At 37.1% G+C, this 22,570-nt stretch overlaps 1 protein-coding gene across 5 annotated transcripts in view; it reads right to left on the reverse strand.

The window, feature by feature from the left end:
* The window catches only part of LOC110832898 (1-phosphatidylinositol 4,5-bisphosphate phosphodiesterase epsilon-1), a 468,153-nt gene that overhangs the window by 155,859 nt on the left and 289,724 nt on the right, over positions 1-22,570 (reverse strand). For all 5 annotated transcript variants that reach the window (XM_087345017.1, XM_087345016.1, XM_087345015.1 and 2 more), the window contains 5 exons: positions 18,917-19,034; positions 15,270-15,370; positions 13,461-13,741; positions 9,696-10,582; positions 7,096-7,602 (listed from right to left, as the gene is read on the reverse strand). In XM_087345017.1, coding sequence (XP_087201143.1) covers positions 7,096-7,602; positions 9,696-10,582; positions 13,461-13,741; positions 15,270-15,370; positions 18,917-19,034 — 1,894 coding nt within the window. The remainder of the gene's footprint in view (positions 1-7,095; positions 7,603-9,695; positions 10,583-13,460; positions 13,742-15,269; positions 15,371-18,916; positions 19,035-22,570) is intronic.

Below are 22,570 nucleotides of genomic sequence, written 5' to 3' on the forward strand. Positions count from 1 at the left end.
AACCTGGAAATTATATGGAGGTCAGTGACCAAGCCACACGCTCGGCCGCTTTACTCCGGGGAATACTGTACCTGCATGGCAAGAGACTAACTCAATTTGGTTAATCAAAATCCATTAAGTGATTTGTGAAATTAAACAAGCGGACAGAGAGACACTTTTCTAGTATACGCTACGGGCATACGAAACGAGTAGAAGAGTACGTCTCTTCACACACACAAAAAACAGCAAATATTGAAAGTCTCTTTACTAAACTAATTCCACAGAGCACAGCACCTCTTCAGAGCCTAAGAGACTTTCAGTCAGTCGAGAATTTCCCCGCGTTATTGCGATCTACATGAGTCACCATATTATTCTACCTCATCATCCCAACGATATCTTCTTAAGAGTACAATTTTGGAGGATTGTAACTGTCCAGTGTTCTCCGGCGCCCTGTTTTACCATCCTCTGTGGTCTAAATATTATACTCAAACGTCCTCAATCGGGTTTCCTCAAATTATGTGATTAACTAATCTAATCTCGATTTTTCTCTAAATAATATAATTATTTTCTCCTACATAATAATTAAAAGAAGCAGTGAATTTAATACCTTTATTCTACAAGATTTAATCCTAGGATGAAGGAATAAATACCACGCCTAAACACGATCTGATCTAAATAAGATACCTAAAGGAATTGTAACACAAGTTTGGTTATTTTTACATATTACGGACGTATTAAAAATGTGAGAATTCCTTCAGAGTCAAAATAGGTTGGATACTACCTCCTATTGTAGTTAATGAATTTTGACTATAAACTATTTGATACGACGAATTATTTTCTGTTCTCTCTCTCTCTCTCTAGCTGTACAACAAGAACCCTAAAATCTAAGCGTATCCACGGTAACTCACCATATACTACGAAAACACGGGCAGACAACATTCTCCAGCAGTTTGGAAAAAAATATTTATATGTCAGAGTGTATTTACCACCAATAAGAACACACACGTGTATTTAACCGTTGGTCCAAATGCCACAGATTACTCCCACAAGAAGAATAATACAAACCACAATTTTCTGTGTGCATTTCATACCAACTAAAGAAACGAGTAGGGTACAAACGTATTTTGTCTGGAAAGTTTCCTACACTTTCATCTCGACCGTGACAAGCGAGAACCACATAAGATACGAATAACAGCAAAATAAATACACAGCGATATAAGGCAAAGGAGAGCGAACTGATGAAATCCACAGCGCAGACGACGAATGAGTTCTGAGCACTGCATGGTTTACTTTAATTAAGGACTCAGAAGCAAGAACAATTCTAAGAGACAAAGTAGTACGACGCGATAAACCAACTGAACAAATTAATAATCTGAACATCCCAAGATATAATACGAATATTAATCATTATTATTGTGAAATTAAGTTCAGTTCTAATTAGAGACTTCCAAAGTTGTATTAGCAATGACGACAGTACGATTATTGCATTAATCAGAATACTAAACTGCAACAAACGCATAGAAATGCACTGATTCAGTGTAAAAATGTTCCTAAGGACTCATCATGTTAGAAATCAAACAATTATCACCAGGGTCGGAGCGTTCATGTTAACAGTACTGGGCCCGCTAACACTTTGAAAAACAAAAAAATGAAAAGTGTTATTTTCGCGATATTGCATATAATGGAATACAGCAGAACCCATCATATAAAACGTAACGTTGCCAGCTTCAGCCACTCAGGCGTAGATAGCCTGCAGGCTCACAATGAGCTCCTGGCAGGCTGAAGCTAACTTTAGAAGATACCACGAACGTCTAACAAAAGGCCTGAATGAAGAGTTTTAATCATGGTAACCAGAAAAGACCAAGGGCTTAACCCTGTTACAGATTATGGCACTATCACGATAAAATGAGACTCAACAAATCGGTCCTGTTGCCTTGTAGAGAGTGTAATTGTGATATCAAAGTTAAAATTATCATTTATTTATGGAAGACTATTTAAATATAGTTTCAAAAAGTTCAATAACTGTCTCTTTCAAATTTCATAATATTTAAATTTTTCAATTATATATTTCGTTCAAAATACCTTCCTCGAACAACGCAAAAATGAGTTGAGTGCTATTCAAACCGGATATTCTTTTCTGTGTAGAAGACAGTCTCTCAGTTATTCAAAAATGTCTTCCACTTTTATGGAACACAAAAGTCAATTTTCGTATTTAGAAATGTGAGCCACTGGACTCTACTCCGTTCCAGACCACATATATACTAAATATTTAAGATATATTTTAATATTATCCTCCTATATACATCTAAGTCTCACAAACGATAATATTCCTATGGCGTTTTCCGATCAAAGTCTTCCATGTGGGTGACATATAGGCCATTTCACGTTCTTCATTTCATCACAGAACCTTCGTTACATATCACAAATTATGAAGCTCATTATTATGCGACTTTCAAGAGCCGTACTTCTTTAAAAAGACCAATGTCCCTCGTCAGCAATGAATTCTCATACACTCTCAAGAAATGTATTTCCTTTAATGTCAGGGAACAAATTTCTCTCCCACACGAAACAGATGAACAAAAGATTTTAATCATTAACTTTTGGTGTTCACAGACTCATTTGAATGCTATTATAAAATAATGTATCTGGACTGCGTAAAACGTGAAACAGCTTGCCAGAACTAATTTCTTTATTCCTGTTGTCTGTAAATTAAAACGCATTAACTTGAATAGAAAGCTAGGATTTATAACATCACATTGTTTAATGTATACATCCACATTTCAAAATCCCAGAGATTACACAGCAAAATGACTTAAAGGGGAACGGACCGTTTGTATTTCTAGTGAATTACCTGTTACGTGCATGATCATTATTCGTGATGTTTCGCAACGTGCGCTCTGCGTTACTGTGTTCCGTCACCTCAATCATTATTTGCCTTGAAAATGAACGACATTTACGCAAACCTTTAAAGCCTATCGGTAACTATACGCACCACCTAATGTAACATCCAATAACAACATACTTTGTAGACAGCGAGTACTTTTTTATTCTCAGAATAAACAGCGGTAATTACCCTAAATAGTGTTAATAAGCTTATCTTTCGTATAGAAACGTGTTGTTTTCTTTGAGGTAGGAGCTAATTTGTAATATTATGTAGACGCCATTCGTTTCAAAGGGCTTAATCGGTATTACCTTTTTGACGAAATTACCCAGTGTCATTAAAGCGAACTACCATTTCACAATTCCGAAGAGTGGAGACTAGACCATTTAAATATTTTTACAGGCCTACTGATACATCTAGGTAATGACGTACAACTAATTCTAAGGAGCAGAGTCGTTCTCGATAAGTTTATAGTACCTGAGATAATAAACAAATTCTATGCATGTATGGAACAAGAAATATGTTTACCGTGTTCACATAAACCCGGCTGGTCCTCATCAAAAGCCATATAAATCCAATCCCCGCCCTCACGAACTATTCCTTTAAGGTATTCCAGGTAGCGTCTTCCCTTCGTGAATTCAACTAAGACGTTATAACCATTTGTGAACTCTCCCAGGACACATGCCTTGCCCTTTCATACACTTTGATTTGATCACCCTAATAATATGGAAGAGTACATATTATGAAGCTATTCATTACACAATTTTCTGAATCCCCTAGCTAAACCCTTCCTCTTAAGTTCAAATGCTCTCCTTATGTTCCAAAATGTAACATTTGGATCTAACAAGCAAATTCAGAAATTAAACGTGACAAGATACACAGTCGTCGTCATTAAACCAGTATATTTTGAGCGGAAAATATATTTCATTCTTTATATTTCCATAAATACCTAAACAAATCGAAATTTTTTAAAAGATTTATTTTTAAATTTAAGTACAAAACTCGTTTCTGGCAGCCTACGTCTGTTTTTATGTTGGTATCTGAATGTGATTTTTCTATCGGCAGTATAAGGAATTATTACAAGACTTACGGCATAATGTATGGTTTTAAATATAATAAATTAGAATACAAATAAAGAATTTTATTCGACGACTAATTTCAATAATTATAAATTTATTATTGTAAAATACTTTTCTGTATCAAAGAATATAAAAGAACTTATATTGTTTAATGACGTTAAGAAATATTCGCTCCAATAAACAAGCATTCGGTGAAAAACATTTTAAAAATTTGAGCAACTAACAGCTTCTCAAGAAGGGCTATTTTCCTATAATTTCAATTTCTATTGACTTGGGGCAGAACTTTGAAAAGCCCTGAATAGAATTTTAGTCTTACATATTTTGTATGTGCATTAATTCCTTTCACAAAGATTGCGCAGAGGAAAATCCAATTACTAGGTAATTACAGTTACTGGTACTTTATATGAAGGCATTTTTCATAAAGGAAGATTTTTTTTGAAGAAGTAACAAAGTTCTGAAGTTGATACATGAAAGCGAAGTCAAAGTGTAGAGCAAGAAGTACATCGTTTTATGCCTTCGACACGAACTCGAATTTAGCACAATGACAAAACACCACACAGGCCGAAGTACCTTAAACGAAAATTTTAAATCAATAATTTCCCAAGCTTAATAATGATTTTTGTAAATATGGTGTACATGAAAATTTTCACCGCCCATCGACTACTACTTAGCAACATTTCATAAAAAACAAATCTAAATTACACGCCCCGTAAGTTCCTTGTAAATTACTCTTAAAACATATTTCCAAATAACTCATCTGATGTGACGATAAAAATAAGGGTTTTGCAACAAAAGAACACTTACGTCTTTCTGAATTTACATTAAAATAATACTGGCATAAAATCAGCTCTTTTGTCCCCATAAAATACAGTTTGGGAGCCGCTGATTTGCAGGAACGGACAACAAATACCACATTAATTTAACCAAACGGAAGGTGAACAGAAATTCCAGTAATTCCAGCGCAATACAAGAATGTATGGAATTGAAGGGCTGATGATTGGATTCTTGTCTGAGCGAGACTCACTGCTTGCGTGATGAATTTTCAAAGTGTAGCCTGCTAAGTTTAAAATTCTTACAATGACGTTGTATTCAAAACGCACGTGACTGCTTACAACTTTATATTTTCTGTTCTATCACCAAAAAGACTGACGAAACGTTCATACTGGAACTAATGTTAATTTTCTCAGAACTTCATAAATCTACAATGGCCAAGATAAACACAAAATTTTATGATAAATTCATTACGTAACCACACATCTATTATTCTTTTAAAACTGTTTGTATAGGAGTTTATTCTAATTTCGAAAGATTTCTTGTTCTTGTGGCGGCGTTTAGGATATGTTTGCTGCCTCCATCACTCTAACGCCCTAAAATGGAGGCAGCAAGTACCCCTGAAACGTCGGTAAACTTCTGCCAGACTACTTGGCGAAACAATATAGAATACAGGCGTTTACATAATTTCACTGGGTTCAAACATCGTACAAAATCAGAAACAGTTCATTTACATATTGACGCTTTGTTGTCTAATGGCTCCTACAGTTGTTTCAAATCACTTTTAAGAATGCCGAGTGTCTCGGCGAGACAATAAAAACTATTATGAGCCGAATTTTAACCTAGATGCTTGAGGTGAGGATAAAGGAATTGGAAATGTATTCAAACAATTCCACAATTTCACTTCGACTTCTATACTGCTTGTTTGTGTAATATTTTCTAATTCTGTTCCATATTTTTGCGATCCTAGTTTGACCGTAGGCTACTTGAATAAAATTCACGGACCACACATTATAAACTTCTATGTTGGAGTATATCAGATAAGACTTCGAAAATGGGCACATTTAAATTTTTAAAATAATTTGAAACAGTTTTCTCCTTCATGGTCGTAACAGAGGAAGAACTGTAATTTTAAACACATATTCACACACATACACACACAGTACAGACAACATCTATGTTGTAACATAAACAACCAGTTTTAATGTTCAAATTATCTGTTACATCATGGAATTTCTTCCTCTAAAATGCATATATTATCTTCAGAATACTTGGAATGGGGTCCGCCGAAAACAAACATCCATAACAAAATGGTGAATGCCACACACACGGGCTCTTATCTGCAGGAAATGATCCAAGTGGACAAGGAAGGAAATGTCATGTGTGTGTTCGAACAGTTGGGTCTTCACAAAGCAGTATTTTACGTCCAACTTACACGTAACAGGTTTCAAAAGAAATAAAAATTGTTTCCGTTTCAGACAGGCTTCTGTTTGGCACATTTTTTCTCACGAAAAGTTAACAGCACATAATTCATGTACGTATTTTTGGTTCAAATCACAAGGTACTATACAATCTGTAGTGTACATTTTAGGTTTCCTTCTTTATTTTTCCAACTTCCTAGCCTCTGTCTTTCCTTAAATTTCACGCATGGTCCATACATTCGTAATGCATCATTTTCATTACCTTGGCTTACCATCTTCCTACAATTTCATGTTTGTTAACCAATGAACTAACTCCACGGAGCAGAATCATTCTTGAGAGGTTAATAATCGCTCAGTTATTCTATGAAATCACCACTTTACACGGTCGCCTACACGAATGTTCATTACCACGTTTAAAAAATCCCTATCCTCTTCTAAATTAATACAGTCCACAACTTCATAGAACATTAATCAAATATTTAGGCCTTTCAATTGGTCTATTCCCTTCAGATTGTCAACCAAACATTTAATGAAATGCATTTCTCACTGTTCCCATGCATATTACATGCCCCGAGTATCATCCTTAATCTGATAATCCTAATGGTAGTATAAATTTTAAAGCTCCTCATTCTGAATTTTTTTCAGTCTCCTGTCACTTCCTCCTTCTCAAGATCAAATATTCTCATCAGCATCCTGTTCTGAAACACCCTCCATCGGAGATATTCAATAACAGTTGGGAGATCAAGTTTCACACTCACACAAAACAACAGGTAAAATCAAAGACGTTCATCTTTTAACAGCTTAACCCTCTGAAACCGAAGCTCGTCTAAATAATAATCAAGACTTCAGTCCGTACCGCAAAGAAAACACGACACACGTTTCTTAAAAAAAAAAAACGGCAGTCCATAAATTGTAGTGTGCTAGACGATAGATCTGAAAAGACAGAATTCTTAGTGACCCTTACCTTGTTGCAGCTGTTATTGCCTGCACCGGTTTCCAGACTGCACCTGCTGATCCGACTTCGTACGGAACCGGTCGAAGACAACGCCAGCATTTCAACAGACGCCGAACTAGCTTCTTCGGTAGACTCCGTTCTCAGAGCTGTAGTGCCACTTGCCGTCCTGAACTTGCGAAGGATTCTGGCTGGATTACTGCTCCTGGCGACGGTACATGCAGCGGCGACTGCAGGAACCGAACCGTAGCAGTTGGCTGGAGTGTCTACCCCGACGCTGCCCTGGTGCACCATTGTACCTGCTGTACTGTTGCCTGCGCCAAGAACTGACCAACAGTCACTCAACATCTGGACCTGAAGCCTCGCGAGGAGACAAGAAGGTGCCAGATCAGCGGCCCTCACTCCTGCTCGGTTTTTGAGAGAGATCTGGGCGCCTCTTTCGACCAGGTCCAATACACATTCCCAGGGCACCGTCGCTTGGCAAACAGCCAGATGGAGTGCCGTGTTACCGTGCCCATCCTGTCAACAGAAACACTGATCATGGCTTGTGTCTGCCGCCATAATGGATTTTGAACCAAATGTAGGATATTCATCATTTGTAATTTATTTTTTATATTTCATACAGTTTTATGTTTCAAAGAAAAGTCTAATCTTCACTGACATTTAATATGTAACCGATCGTAAAGAGTTTGTTGTTTCCATCGTCACCACGATGATGGAAACAGGAAACACCTCTGAAACGTCGGAAATCTTCTAACATACTACACGTCGTAACATCCCAGAAGACAGTCCTCTATGTTGAGGCATATTTTTCTACCATATTTATAGTTATATTTTCACGGCCTACAATGCCGTAACATACGGCCCCTTTCGTTATAAGATTAGGCAGTCCGCGCTACTGCTCTTATCACTGCTTACCAGGTGGCAGCACTCTGCCAATAGCATTTCACATCACAGCAATGCACTGAAACCAACTTATCGCTTTTCCGAAATATTAACATGACAGTAGGTCCAACCTACTGTATACATTATTATTTGCCTTGAAACTAGTCTGTGAGCTGAGAAGGGAACAAGCCGGCATTAATAACACAGCGAGATATTTATCTCAAGAAGATCTTAATTACAAGATGGCAGACAGCGCATTCTCTTCCTCTGCATGTTGTAAGTTGCCGTAAATTGATCCAGGAAGACAAATAATAATCTAACAACGAGCAGAGAATGAGGTAGTGGTATAATCACTTGAGGGAATTGTAATTTTGCAGTAATGGTCATGCTGCATATGAAAATGGATAGACCAAGTTGCCTCAGACAGAACAATATCCACTCTACCTTGCAGCATTCATCAAGTTGTACATACAACAGCTTTATATGACCTCTATTGAATTCGTTATCAGCTAATATTCACGTGTGGTCGTGTTTGGCTACAATTTTCTGTGGCTTTATAGTGTTTTTTGCCTATGAAACAGCTTCTGGAATACATAATTCATGTCTACGAAGTAGAATAATCCAAGTAGAGATAGTTACCTAAAGACGTAACTTCTATACGCAGCTCACATGACTTTTGTTTCTTAAAGCAGAAAAACAGGCTGTCATTAATTTTTTAAAAAAAAACAACAACCTCAAAGTGAAACCATATAAGAGTCATTAGTGCAGTAGTAAGTGATTAGTTGTGATAGGCAGTATCGAGAATTTATAAACTCCAACGGCTTAATGTGAACTATTTTCTTTTGTTTTTCGTCTCTGAAACCATGTCCGTGTTTATAAAAAATCTATAACCATCATGAAATCACATTACCCGTACTGCTTTAGAGACAGAGACTGGTTTGCTGCCGAATTAATTTATGATGTTAAATTTCGAAGTAAAGAGGCAAGTTGTCGACGTGCTTAACTAACATTTGTGGATCTCACATCAAGGTCCGCCAAGCCGAGCATCGTATTAGCATACCGCTAAACCATTACTCCCAGAGATAAAGCCGGCTAGCATACGAGGATTTAAATTCCCTATTAACGTGAGATAAAGGTTGAGTTAAACGCTACGAAGAAATAATTGGATGTGAAGAAACAGCTCCATAAATTCCTGACGGCGTGATGAACAGAAAAATCACTGACCCTCCTGGGAATTAAACGTCTGTCCTTCAGCGTGAAGCCAGTCATTTTACTGACTGGAAGATCCAATATTTTATTTTAATTACTTTGGGATTCGTGTCTTCGAAAATGACGTCTCTGTTGTTGGCTTAAATTCTTATGAAACCGTCTCATAATTCATGGTTATATGACTAGATTCGATATAACGAAGTCCATAGAGTCTCTCATAAAAACTGATGCCGACAACATGGGGTAAAAATGCGTGATCTAACGTGCCAAAAACACGTAAGATATTCTCGGTCCTTGGAAACGGAAGCTCGCTTAAATAATATTTAAGAATTCAACCATACTTCACCAATAACAAAGATATTCTTTAATGCCTTTTAATAAAATAATCGCTGGGTTACGCTCAGATACATTAGGACCCACAAATAAAAACTACAAAGGTTGCTGACTGTTCAATCGAAAGGGGGAAAACGAGTTTCTCACTGGGATTTAAAAAGTTAGCGTACTTCCGTGAAACGTACCTGGAAATTGACAGCCGCTCCGTACTTGAGCAGCATATAGACGAGAGTGGCATTGCCGTGGACGACAGCGAGGAATAACGCGGGCAGCGTGAACAGGTACTGCCTCGTGTATACGTCAACTATCCCAGTAACTTTATCAGGGGGTAGATTTGGGTTGATCTTCAGGAGCTGACCACCAGGGTCATCATGCCTCGGACTTCCCACTCCAAAAAATTCGTCATCATCGTCATCATCTGAACTGCTAAGTGAACTCTCCGTGCTCGAAGACGGATAAGAAGAGGTGTCTTCTTCATTGCTAGACGAATCATCCTCTTGTTGATTTAGACGTCTCCTCTCGTGAGCTGCAAGCAGTCCTGCCAAATCAACTTGGTTATCTGAAGGCGATAAAGCACCATCTCCGTCAGTGACATAATCTGTAGTAGCGGCTGAATCCATTTCCTTCATGGAGAAGTTTAAAAGTATACTCTTAAATATCTCACTACTACGTCGTAGTTCCGCGAATATGCTTCGTTCTGGGACACACTTCATAGGCGCTGTCGAAATAGTCGGCTGAGAAACGGGAGTAATTCTGGAAGTGGCGGTTGAATGTGAGGATGTGGGTCCTTGAGGCCTAGGGGACATCAATGGACTCGATTTTAAGGACACACTACGTCTTTCAGTCTGCCATTGGTTCGAAGAAGTAACACTTGGTCGCAGGAACTCAGAGTCTGATTCCAGTGAGAATGATCTTTGACGTGGTATGGATTTGAATGTGGGACAACGTTTCTTACAGGAGCTGGCGCGTGAGGACGAGGAAGGGGGTGGACACACCCAACTGACCCGTCGTGGTTGCTGGACTTCTGTTCTTGTAACTCCGGATATGGGCGGCGATGTGAGTGTACAGCATACTGCAAGAAATGCAAAGGAATGCATACCTGGACAAGAGTAATAAATGTTTTGTCTGTTACATAACCCTGCCTTGACTTGTTTAGAACGGCCACTGAACCCAATCTTACGTTCATACTCCTCACCCTATTTGATACGGATCCGTTTAAATATTAACTTCCTAAGTGTTCACTTAATTTCACGTATTTGGAGTAAAATTTAAATTTTATTACCAGCTATCCCATACCTGCTACATTTTCCACCTGTCTTATACGTCTTCATGTAAGCACTGTAGTGAGTCGTGGTGAGTATATAATTATTTATTTTCAGTTTATTTAACGACGCTTTTTAAGTAGCTCGGACCACACAGCGTCGTGGTGAGTACGTACGCACATTACGAAGACCCTCAGTCCAACACTGTTTCCTCATCACTTTGTTCTCAATCATCCGCGACCTGTGTCTTTATCATTATGTCTCTTCATTGACGTGACCAGGTACTTACAATTTTCCACGGACGCAACTCATTACTTACGTTCTCCCACGTACGTGATCAGTTATTTGTGTTTACATTGAAATTAAACTTTTATTATTAGTTTTATATGAATTTTAACAGTCATTTCTGTTTCAGGTTGTATGGGCATTTACTATTCCATCAGTGAGACAAATTATTTATATGTAGCGTCAGACATGATCCATTATTTACGTGTTTCCATAAATGTAAACTCAATTTATGCAATTTCGTAAAGTGTGTTCTATAGATATAACTGAGAAACTGTTTTTGTAACAATATGACTAATCGTTTAAGGGTTTCCTTGTAAATAACTCGTTATTCACATGACCCTTCTTTGTCTATTTCCATGCATGTGGCCATTTAAATTTCCTTAGATGTGACGGGAAAGACACGACAAGCTATTATTTGTTGCCATGAATGTGACCAGTACAATATTTATGCATTTGTGGATGTAATCCGTCATTCATGTGTTTCCATGGATACGACACGTTACTGGTTTCCATGTATTTTCGTAGGTATGGCAATTTTTTGAGTATCCACGAATGTAATATCGTTATGTGTGTGTTTTAATAGACATGACACATTTTTTACATAAAAGTGACCGCTATTTATGAGTTTTCATGGGCATGACTACTTATTTATGTGCTTCAGCGTTAATTTCATAAAATTTCTGTATGTAGCTAAACGACTTACTTCCGTGAATTTCGTATTTTTTATATCGTGCATAGATTTGGTTAGTTATTTCTTTCCATGTACTTATCTTGAAAAACGTGTGGCCAAGATATTTATGTTTTCATGGAAGTGACCCGTTGTTGAACGTAGCCAATGAAACCGACACGTGGGCCTAATTAGTCATTCATGTTTTCATTCATGTTTCCATTCATGTGACCAGCTACATGTGTCTGTATGAATATTAAACGTTATTTCTTTGTTTCCAAGGGTATTAGACTTTATTTATGTTTATATATAAGTATTATAGGTCTTTCGGGCGTCTTAATAGATCTCACTTTGTTTATGTGTTATGGGCGCCATCCTTTCCACGGATGTGACTTTTGTGTTTTTGGATGTGTGTGTCCAAATGATATTACCAGTTATTCATGCGTATTTATAAAAGTGAGTTGGTGATGTGATCCGTCATTTTGTGAAAGGATGGACTTGACTAATTATTATATTTTTTTTCTCCAAAGGCGTTTAGATCGGATGAGTTATAAATCTTTATCATTTTAATTGTTCATGGATAGATAAAAAAAGCGGACTCGTATGCGTGGCAGCGAGCATTCTCCTGTTTAACCTCACTTAAAACTTTCATGAATGTTCCTTGAATATGTTTATGTCGTTTCTAAATATACACAGTCCTTTAGTTATTTTATAATACGATTTATCCTGCATACTGACCATAAAACAAAGTAATACACTATTTACGATGCTATATCCTGGAATGTGACGTGCCATAGCTAAGGCGGGTAGACGCTGTGTTCACAACGTCTGTCGTAAAGAGAATTGGATTAGAAATGGCATTGGAGTAAGCTCCTATGATAATCGCCAGATGTCACGCACTCTGTCAGCGCGGTGCGAGCGGCAAAAAGAGGAATGTTCTGCGCGCGCATCAACAAACATTCCAAAAACAAATTAGTCTTTTCCGTTAACACTATACCTCTAATTACTCATGGTATCTAAATTTAACTTCAACGGTAGGGGTTTTAATCTTGGGTGATGCGTGTAGAGGAAGATAAAACAGCAAAAGTCTTTTTAAGAATCGAGAAATAATTAGGACAGTCCATACACAACAGTTGGTGTTTTTGAGACGGCTACTGCAGCACCAGGCCGCTCGGAATCTTTACGTGACGTAAGGAATCGAGTGCAGCCTGAGAACTATGGAACGCAGCTCGCAAGACGTCTGACGACCACTGCACTGACATTTTCAATTTATCCGCTACTCGTCATTCTACCACTGCTCAATACTCATCTATCATTGTCTCATGACGTATGAGATAGCAATGACCAAGCAGAGATTTATCTCTGATCCAGAATTTTACTTGTGTCAGAGCAAAGGTAATCATTTTCTTGTTGCGTGGATAATTTATAGGTTTGAATCAAGTATCAGTCTACCGAATATCGTACCTAAATTTCACGGTTTTTAGAACTTAAGGTCTATTAACATACAGGAGTAGAGTATGAACCAGTTCAGAAAGTTATTGCTTCATATCTTACTTCCATGAGATCGAATCCCAATTAAATCATCCTAAAGTAACAAGTTTGATGTAAAAATCACACAACACTTCCTCTTTATAAATTCTCCCCATTATTCTAATACCTAATTTATCTCCGGATATTCTCGTATTACTTTGTTCAGCGTCATATGATTTTGATTAATTGTGTGTTTCACTTACCGGAATCTGGAGTTTTGACTTCCGGTGAGAACGTTGTTACAGGCTCACCAAAGAAGATGCCTGTACCATGCCCAGACCCGGAAGAGCGACTGTTGAATTCTGGGATCGCGAGACGACCGCCCAGATTGGGTTCCAGCCCATACTTTAGTAGGAGTCGAACCACGTCCACTGCACCATGTTCTACGGCAACGTGAAGGGCATTTGTGAAGATGAGGGGTGTGCGGGGTTCGTTTTCCATGGAGGATGAAGAACACCCATCACCGACGTACACAGGATCCAATCTAACATCAAAGGAGACCCACGGGGTATAACTATGAAACAGTTTAGAACGTTTGCGCCTAAAAATAATTCCATGATTCGTTATCGTAACACATATTTTATTATCTCAGGGCACATAAGTAACTGAAAGTCAGAAAATTTCTGGCGTCTAAACGTCCACTAATAGCAGTGACAAAAGTTAGAATGGAAACTTGAAATTTTTAAATACATATCCCCACCATAATGCTGTTTTGTATTCTACAAATATGTTGTGACAGACGTTTAATATTTTTTTGTAGATATTACCACAAAGACCCTCTATTAAGTTGCCCTAGTCCTGTCAACACGCCACAGGTCTGCCCATCCGCCATACCGTCATAATTTATGAAATTAAATTAAAGCATACAAAGGTTTGGGCTGTCCTCTGATGTCACTGAGGTAATAGAAGTTTTACGAATTGCTGTACACATTGTTTAAAATATACTGAGGAAACGAACAAACAAACAAACGGAAGATAAATAGACGTGATACCAAAGCCTGTCCTTTGTAAAATGAATGTAGGCTCAATGACCGGTCAATAACAGGAGTTGTTTCGCTGGACGTACTACAGAAATATGATCTCTGATTTATGTGCCGTAATCTAACACCGGATTGTGACTCAACATTCGAGCAATGCGACTTCTGGCAAGGCGAATTGCTGTTTTATTTTGCTCGCTTTCAGAGAGACAACAGATGCTTCAGTACTTGAAGACAAACAGAAACTGCCGATTGTCTTTACCCTAAGCTCTCTTTAGGTCAGCTGCGGTAGAAAATGCACCCCGTTTAATAAGAGATAACATTTTAATGTAAATGCTCTAAATTATAAACAAAATACTAGTCATAACTCAATAGAGTACAACACAAAAGTTACGGATTTTAATATAAATAATTTATTTCATACCTTGAACCTACTTTTTACGATGATCACATTATGGAAAATTCTGGATTTCACCTTAAACTTTATAAAAAAAACAGAGATGATATTAAATATATAAAATGAAAAAAGAAAACTATTGTATAGCATCTGCACTACTACTGCATTACACTTCTGATATAAAACTTCAATGAAATTCAATGCATATTTTCGAAGACTAGGCGAGGTGGACTAACATGACGCTACAGCAATGTCTTCACTTCATGCAATGATCATAAATTATAATCATGTTGAGTTTTCCAGCTAGAAAGACATTCCTTTTAGTTTTACCAAAATTCGGTCAAACGTCTGATACCTCAGACGGTAAAATAAATCACTGGCTACGGTTTGACCGCAGGGGTTTCGATTACCAGCAGCGGGAAGGATATTTTTCTTTCCAATTGACTTCAGAACGGCTCAATCTACCTTAATGTACAATAAGCACAGAGAGACCTTTACTAACAATGCTATTCATTCGCCTCTACGTAGTTCTGAGGTTAAGAAGTCTTATTTCTTCCCGAGACGTCATGAGTGGCGCTGAAGCACACTCATAAATTTAACTGTCGCATTAAAAAAAACGGACTAATCGATTTACTTACCTATCGATGAGCGTTTTTGACTTCCTGAGCAAGATCTCAACATCTTGACTTTGAGATTCACAAGATGACGTCTTGTCCAAAATACTTCCGTGCAGATTAACCTGAAATAATACAGACGTAACTAACAAATACACTGAAAGTTTTGGCAATATATCAAAACTGCGAATATAAAACTTTAAAAAGTATCTGACTTGTAATTTTTATTTTGGTAAATGCATCTACATGAAACATCACAGAAATAAGAATAAAATAACTTCTGTTCCGTGGAATAACAGATTATTTCGAATTCAATTTTCATTCCTTACAAAAATAAGTAAAATTAATAATACTAAAGAGAAAATTCCATTTAACTCATAGAGTAAGGGGTAGCTTTACGATCCTGAATACAGTTGTCTTAAAAATCGAATTCGTAAGTCGGAATAAATCACCACATTAAACACGAACGTCTCGTGAAATAGTCAATTATAAGCAATAAATTACATTTACCGTGCATATAATGACTCCCATAAACTTACCATCTCTCCCTATATTTAGTTTGCTAACGCTCAGCGAGGGTGCCAAGGAATAAGAATTTATTCTAAATGAAAACTTGCTTCTTACTGATGGAAATCCTTTGGTATCCACGTCCATTCCAGGCCCATTCGCAAATGAATATTTAAAAAATGGACTATCCGGCTGTTAAAAAAAGACTGGACGTAGTTTCATTAAATCTGATACGGGATGAGTGTTACTAAAGCTTACAGACACATTAGAACTTTAAATCAGATTCAGTGACCTGCATGCCTTTCTGCACGCGTACATGACGAAAAGACAAATCACCAGAGCGAGGAACTCCAAGGCTACCTTCTTTAACGCGAGACGTTAGCTAGGTCCGATTTCTGTAGTACTTGGTCTGTTTATTTTTGTAGCAAGGAGCAATGTTAATGTCTTAGTGGAAATTTAATCCTGTTACGGCTTAATAACTCGGTAAGCTATTTAATACGGCGTTATACAGAGACATGTCACCTTTATTACAGTGCATATGACACATCTCACATTCTAAGACTTCATCACGTGAACATCAGCATTAAATTTATTTAAGAACTTTGCCTTTGTCAGATCTAACTCGTGGTTCCAATTTAATTGGATACTGGGAACGATCCGTTCTTCAAGTGCCTGAGCACTGCGGGTCCCAACTTTTTTTTTCCGTTGGTTTTGATCTATAGACATTTTGGTAGGACTCCTTGGACGAGGGATCGGCCCGTCGCAAGGCTCTACCTGTACACAGGACAGCACGACACAGAAAACGCGGACAAACATCCATGGCTTGAGTGGGATTCGAACCCACGGTCCCAGCGACCAAGCGGCACAAGTCCCACGCCTCAGACCGAGCGGCCACTGCGGACCCCTGGTTCCAATTTAGGCTTCAAAAAAATAAGATAGTTCATTCTTCAGAAATGAGGAGAAGTCTTGGCATCCGGCCGGCTACCTAATTACTCAATTAAGGACATCGATCAAGCAGGCACTAATTGAACAACTGTAGTAAGTATCAGACAACATTCTTCGCTTGTTGTGTTCAGACTTAATCTTCCGATCTATTACTCGTCTCCATTATGTTCTTCAATGCTTCTATTGATAAAATACTCCAATAATTTATCCCACATTCTTTCATTCTGCCCACTTGTTATAGCGAATTGATTTAGTCCTCTTTAATTAGGAGGCCGTACATAATTTTTCTTCGAAATTTTTTAATAGGCTCAGTCCTTGTATAACGAGTGATAGCCCTCACACAATCAAAGAACAAAAAATTCATGCTAATTGCAGTTGTTTTGTTCGGGGTAAAAGTCTAGAATTTTAATAAGATGGCTGTCTTCTGGGTTGTAGCGCCGTGTAGTCTGGTAGAAGTTTACGGACGTTTCAGAGGTCTTTGCTACCTCCATCATCATGGCGAGTAAGCATTAGTTTGAAAGAAACCCTCACTCTGAACTCATTTAAAGCAAATTCTGCCCCTGTTTCTTCATACACGTCTTGACTTACACTGCGTTTTGATTTCTTCCACGCCTCGGTAAATGCGAACATCGCATCATACGAGCAGTTATGTCTACACGCAGAAGGCGATGAAGAGTTATACTGTAATATACAGGAATTCTGTATATTTCATAGTGAATTAGTTTAGCTTAAAGGAAAGGTTTTGTACATTTTAGAGACGTAGAATCACATTCGTCCTTTGTTATCGTCTTGAGGGTTATAAATGAGAAAGTTTTATTGTACGGTTTATTAAAAACGCTACCAAATTAAGCCTATTCTGCAAACATGTTCATATTTAAATTCAGTAACTTTCTTTAAAAATGATTAATTAGTGAGAAAGATTAAACTGCTTTTGCTTAGTAATCTTTAATTAACAGATTTAATTTACATAGTTATGATTCCCTCAGCAGTACGATGCGTCTTATTTCTTACTCTGACGTATTTATTTAAGTTGCACAGCTGTTTGTAGTAACAGGTATTGTCAAACACTGATGACATTAACAAAACGTATTTTATGCCAGGTAACAATATACATCAAATACGGTCACGCAGGATTATAAGAAGCGTGCATCAACATGCCCGACCCTGGCACGCGAATCATGAGAGAAGATGATCAATCAGCCTGGTAAAGGTAAAGTCGTCCCTGGTACTTAACTAATCACGTGAATGGTTAGTTGAATACCCCGACCATTTTCCATAGAGTGAAGAACTCAGGTACCCAATGGATATGAGACTGGGCGAGCCCCAGATCCGGTCTGAATGTTCTGGCGAAAATTACAACACAGTCCTGTTTAGAATCGAAATTCGTTCACCTAGCCCGGAAGCCTGTTCAATTTCGGGAATGAACTATCATGGCTCCTGTTGATGGTAAAGTTCTTATGATGGAATTCATATCTCTCGACGTTTAAGGCGCGTTCGCTCACATTACGTTCCTCACTCATACGGTGTTGCCATCTGGCCGGCCGGTTTAAAAGGCAAATATCACACAACATTCGGGCAACTGGAAAGTGAGTTACTGGATTAGTTTCAACTGCCATGGTTTTTTGTTTTATAAATCTGCTTTGTACGTCTTGTAAGTTACGGATCTGAAATCAGTTACGTCGTTGCGAAATTGTGAATTAGTTTAAACTGTTAAGAGAATCACCTGGGGACTCTGAAAACATAAATCTTATGCAACTGATATGAACTTCAGCCAATGTGACACGATGTTAAATGTTTACTCAATTTTCGAGTAGTCGACAAATAATTTCTTTCATCGGCTGCAATTTAACAATTGTCATACGTGCGTCCTGTCTTACGCAAAATTCAGCTGGCCGCGAGTCAGGAAAGAATGCCTCTAAAACAGCTAATCCAAGTCTGGCTAACAGCCCTACATTATAGCGGTTTAAACTCCCTTTTTAAACTTTTCAGAGGTCCTTGCTGCCTCCATCATTAGGAACGTTTCAGAGGTCCTCGCAACGTCCACAAGGACCTCTGAAACGTTGGTAAAATTCTACCAGACACAGAAGTCAAGTCATCTTTGGACTCACCGCCGTAAAAAAACTCAAATCTTACAATTTATTTTCAATTTATTTCATTCAAATAAATTTTTCCCTCGTCTTGTTGCTGAATTTGACAAGTAGAAACAGTTCCAAACTCACCTGAAACTTGTCGTGGTGCAAATCCAGGAACCGTTTCACTCTCAAAGTGTCGTTGCTACGAATGGCTCGCTCCAGCTGAGCTGCCTCAAGACTCAGATCACCCGTTGAAGACGCCAAACTGCAACGGCAATCGATATCACGCTTGAGGAAACATGGTACAAAACGAGTCGTAAAAGTTTCAACTCTTACTTGGATGTACTATCTTATTTGAGAGCGGGGTACATTAAATCGTATTATATTCTTTAATTAAGCACAGATATGTAACGGTATTAACTTTTTTGGTATAAAACATAATTTTAATATTTATGTGCTGTTTTTTTGGAAACACTATACTACTTATATACTTCTATACAACTCAGCAAAATAGATGTTTATTTGTTAACGCTTAGCAGCTGTCATAATTAAGGAAGTAATTGTTTTAATTAGTAATGTTGCTCTGTTACACTTTTCAATAAAATGTGTTTTTAGGTTCTGCTTTAGATTTGCTAGTCATTCTTGACGGTCACTTTTCTTTTTAAGCGACCTTTCAAAGAGTTAATGCAATTAATTAAGTGGAAACTGACGACTGACATTAATGACGCAAATATATTACTTATTATTATTATTTTAGTACTAATAAGAAGACCAAAGAATAAAAACACAATTAAAGCACGCAACTGAAGAATATTGTTTTTGAAATTGATCACCAGTACAGTATAAATATAAATCCGCAAGGACGTACATGAATCTTGATTAAATCATGGCTCTACGTAATTACAGCTTTTAGTAGGATAAGATATTTCTGAGGAATTGTTATTTCTTTCATGTAGAAGGGTTTTAGACCGATGTGGACCAGAAAAAATTCATCCAGTTTCAGCACAAAACGTCTTAGAATTTCCTTTTTCTAAACATACTTTGTAGTTACGAAAGATTATAATGCGAACGTACAGCAGAACAATTATTATATCCTCATTACGCAAACAAATTTTGTATTCACAGGAATTTATAAATAACCGAATAAATACTGCTTTGGATTAGAAACATCCTGGCATTATTTTATTTCAATTGCTGTACAAAACAACGCGTCTTGTCCGGCGTTCATTACACTGGAATAGCGCCTATTAACATTCATTATGCCATGGAAAATTTACAGTTATAAAAAAGATAAATTGTTTACGGAAATGTGTTTCGCTATCCTGTAAATAATGTTGTAATTAATGATTAAGATCAAATTACCCACACGCGTTATGAGAAACAAATGACTGCTGACACGCGACAGAGAACACGACATGGCTCTATTACCAGCTGCGCTTTACAACGGAAATAACACACAGAATATGGCCCGAGAAAGATGATGTTACAACACGGTCTCTGTTCAGGAATGACAATACTTAATTATCTGAATATAACACCGGGGAATTAATAAAGACCAATGACATGTAAAATCTTAACGAAAGCATCAACGAACATTTGTACTCCAAACTGCAGCACACTTCGTAACACTTGTCTTATAATTGAATACAACTGATCATAAAAACCTAAAATCCTAATTCGCTTTCTGTTATTTTAGGTGTATAAAGTCAAAACTTTGTAAACAGGAAGTAAGTACAGCATGCTTGCTGTAATGGTCTATGTATCTGAGAAAAATGTCACATTTTACTAAGACAAGGCACACTTTTAAATGTGGATCTAATTAACAGTAATGAGCTTAAAAGAAATCGAAGTGTCTTGTTTCATATTTTGTGTTAAGACCGAAATGTTCAAGACTTACATACGTAGATGAGTTCGTGAATTATCAGCCACTCTAACTCTGATATATCTGCACAGTACCAGTTGAATTTTACAACCAAACTTTAACAAAGTTTAAAATGGCCGGCCTCTACTTTATTGAACACGTGGGTAGGTTGCCGGTTTTACGTTTTGCAGGTCATTTAAGGGCAAAGTTATGAAGGCGTTCATAAAGTTGGATACCTGCACGCTGTTCCTACCTTTTTATTACTAAACTCATATAAAATAAACAGAATGATTCAACTACGATCTACTGCAACGGTCAGACTAGTAATTTTTCACGTACGTGTTCTATTCACTGCATTGGGGCTCTTGTATAAAATGCGACGAGTTTCTATAAACATACTTAAATTTTTAATAGCATTATATATATGTATGTAAAGTGTACATTGATTTTAAAATAGTTTATGAATAACACACGTGAGAAATTAAAATCGACAACAGAAATCATAATAAAACTACACGTAATAAATTTTAAAATGTTTAAAAATGTAACACGTTTGCTCGAATAACAATAAAAAGTATTAGAAGACGTGACTTTAACGTAGCGCACTTGTGGACTGCAAATAATCAGATCTTAGAAATTCTAAATAATTCATATAAAATAACTTTACTAATAATTCAGTTTCAATGGCAGGAAATGGATTATTTGTTCATTTGTAATGACATATACTTAAGAATATTGCCTTAGTCTAATTTTAACCTCGAGTCGTTTCTGTTATTAATGGATAGACATTCTTTTCGAAGAAGGGTAACCCGAGTGGATGTCTTGAAAGAGGTCATTAGCTAACGATCCTCTTCAGCAAGTCACGTACATCGTTACTATCTTCACATGGGATCTTAGATTCAGAATGTCTGTCAATACTTTAATCATGGAAGTGATAAAATAACATTTTAACGGGATGGAATTACTCCATTATTAGCAAGCACAGTGGTACGATAGACAATCACTAAGAAACGGCAGTGGAAAATTAAAAATCGCAAACAAAATTGTATCAAAAGAAAATATTTCAGTGCGTGAAATTCAAAACAAATAAAATATGCCTAAACCCCAGAAGCGAAAGGATAATTACAAGCAACAAACAAAGGTTTATATATAAATTAAAATACGGTCTCAATACGTAGTCATAAAAAAATATCGGTTCCTTGTTTGGTTCCTCGGTAATCGTCCGCTGTTAATTCAGCCTTATGAGATAATATTTATGAAACGTGTGTTGTTACAACCGTTGCCACGGTAATGCTGTTGAGGGACTTTGGGTCTTACATGACAGTATTTATTACTGTGTGACCATTCATCCATGGCCTATTGTGTACGTCTACACAACGCACCGCAGTTATTATAACCTCAACATAAGACCATATTTGCTTTGTCGAAACAATGCACTGAAACAAAAGAATGTTCGCTCATCCATGGCCTGCTATGTGCATGTATTTCTATACGAAGCAGAAAAACAGATATTTACGCATTAACGCTTTATAACTTTCACATTTAACATATAAATAACGATTTCAATTTTCATATCCTTCTTTATTACATTTGTCAATAGAAATATGTTTTGCAAGTATTTTTCGAGTAATATATTATTAAACCGTCCAGCATTAAATATAAGAATCAAATAAACTACTGGAATGTTGACATTTAAGGTTCTCACGGCAACCAACATTAAAATGACTATCTTCTAGGTTCTTACGCCGTGTATTCTGGTAGAAGTCTAACAACGTTTCAGATATTCCGTCCTGATGATGGAAGCAACAAGCAACTTTTCAACATTTGTAAATTTTTACCGGACTACATGGCACAATAACCCAGAAGACAGACACAATCTTGTTCGAACGTTAAATTGTATCTGTTTATACGTACATATTCAATCAAGCGGTTAAAATCTA

The sequence above is a fragment of the Zootermopsis nevadensis genome, unplaced genomic scaffold (assembly GCF_977971745.1).
Source record: "Zootermopsis nevadensis isolate Lab colony 2312 unplaced genomic scaffold, Znev_1.0 Znev_ptg000008l, whole genome shotgun sequence".
In the NCBI taxonomy this organism is placed as follows: domain Eukaryota; kingdom Metazoa; phylum Arthropoda; class Insecta; order Blattodea; family Termopsidae; genus Zootermopsis; species Zootermopsis nevadensis.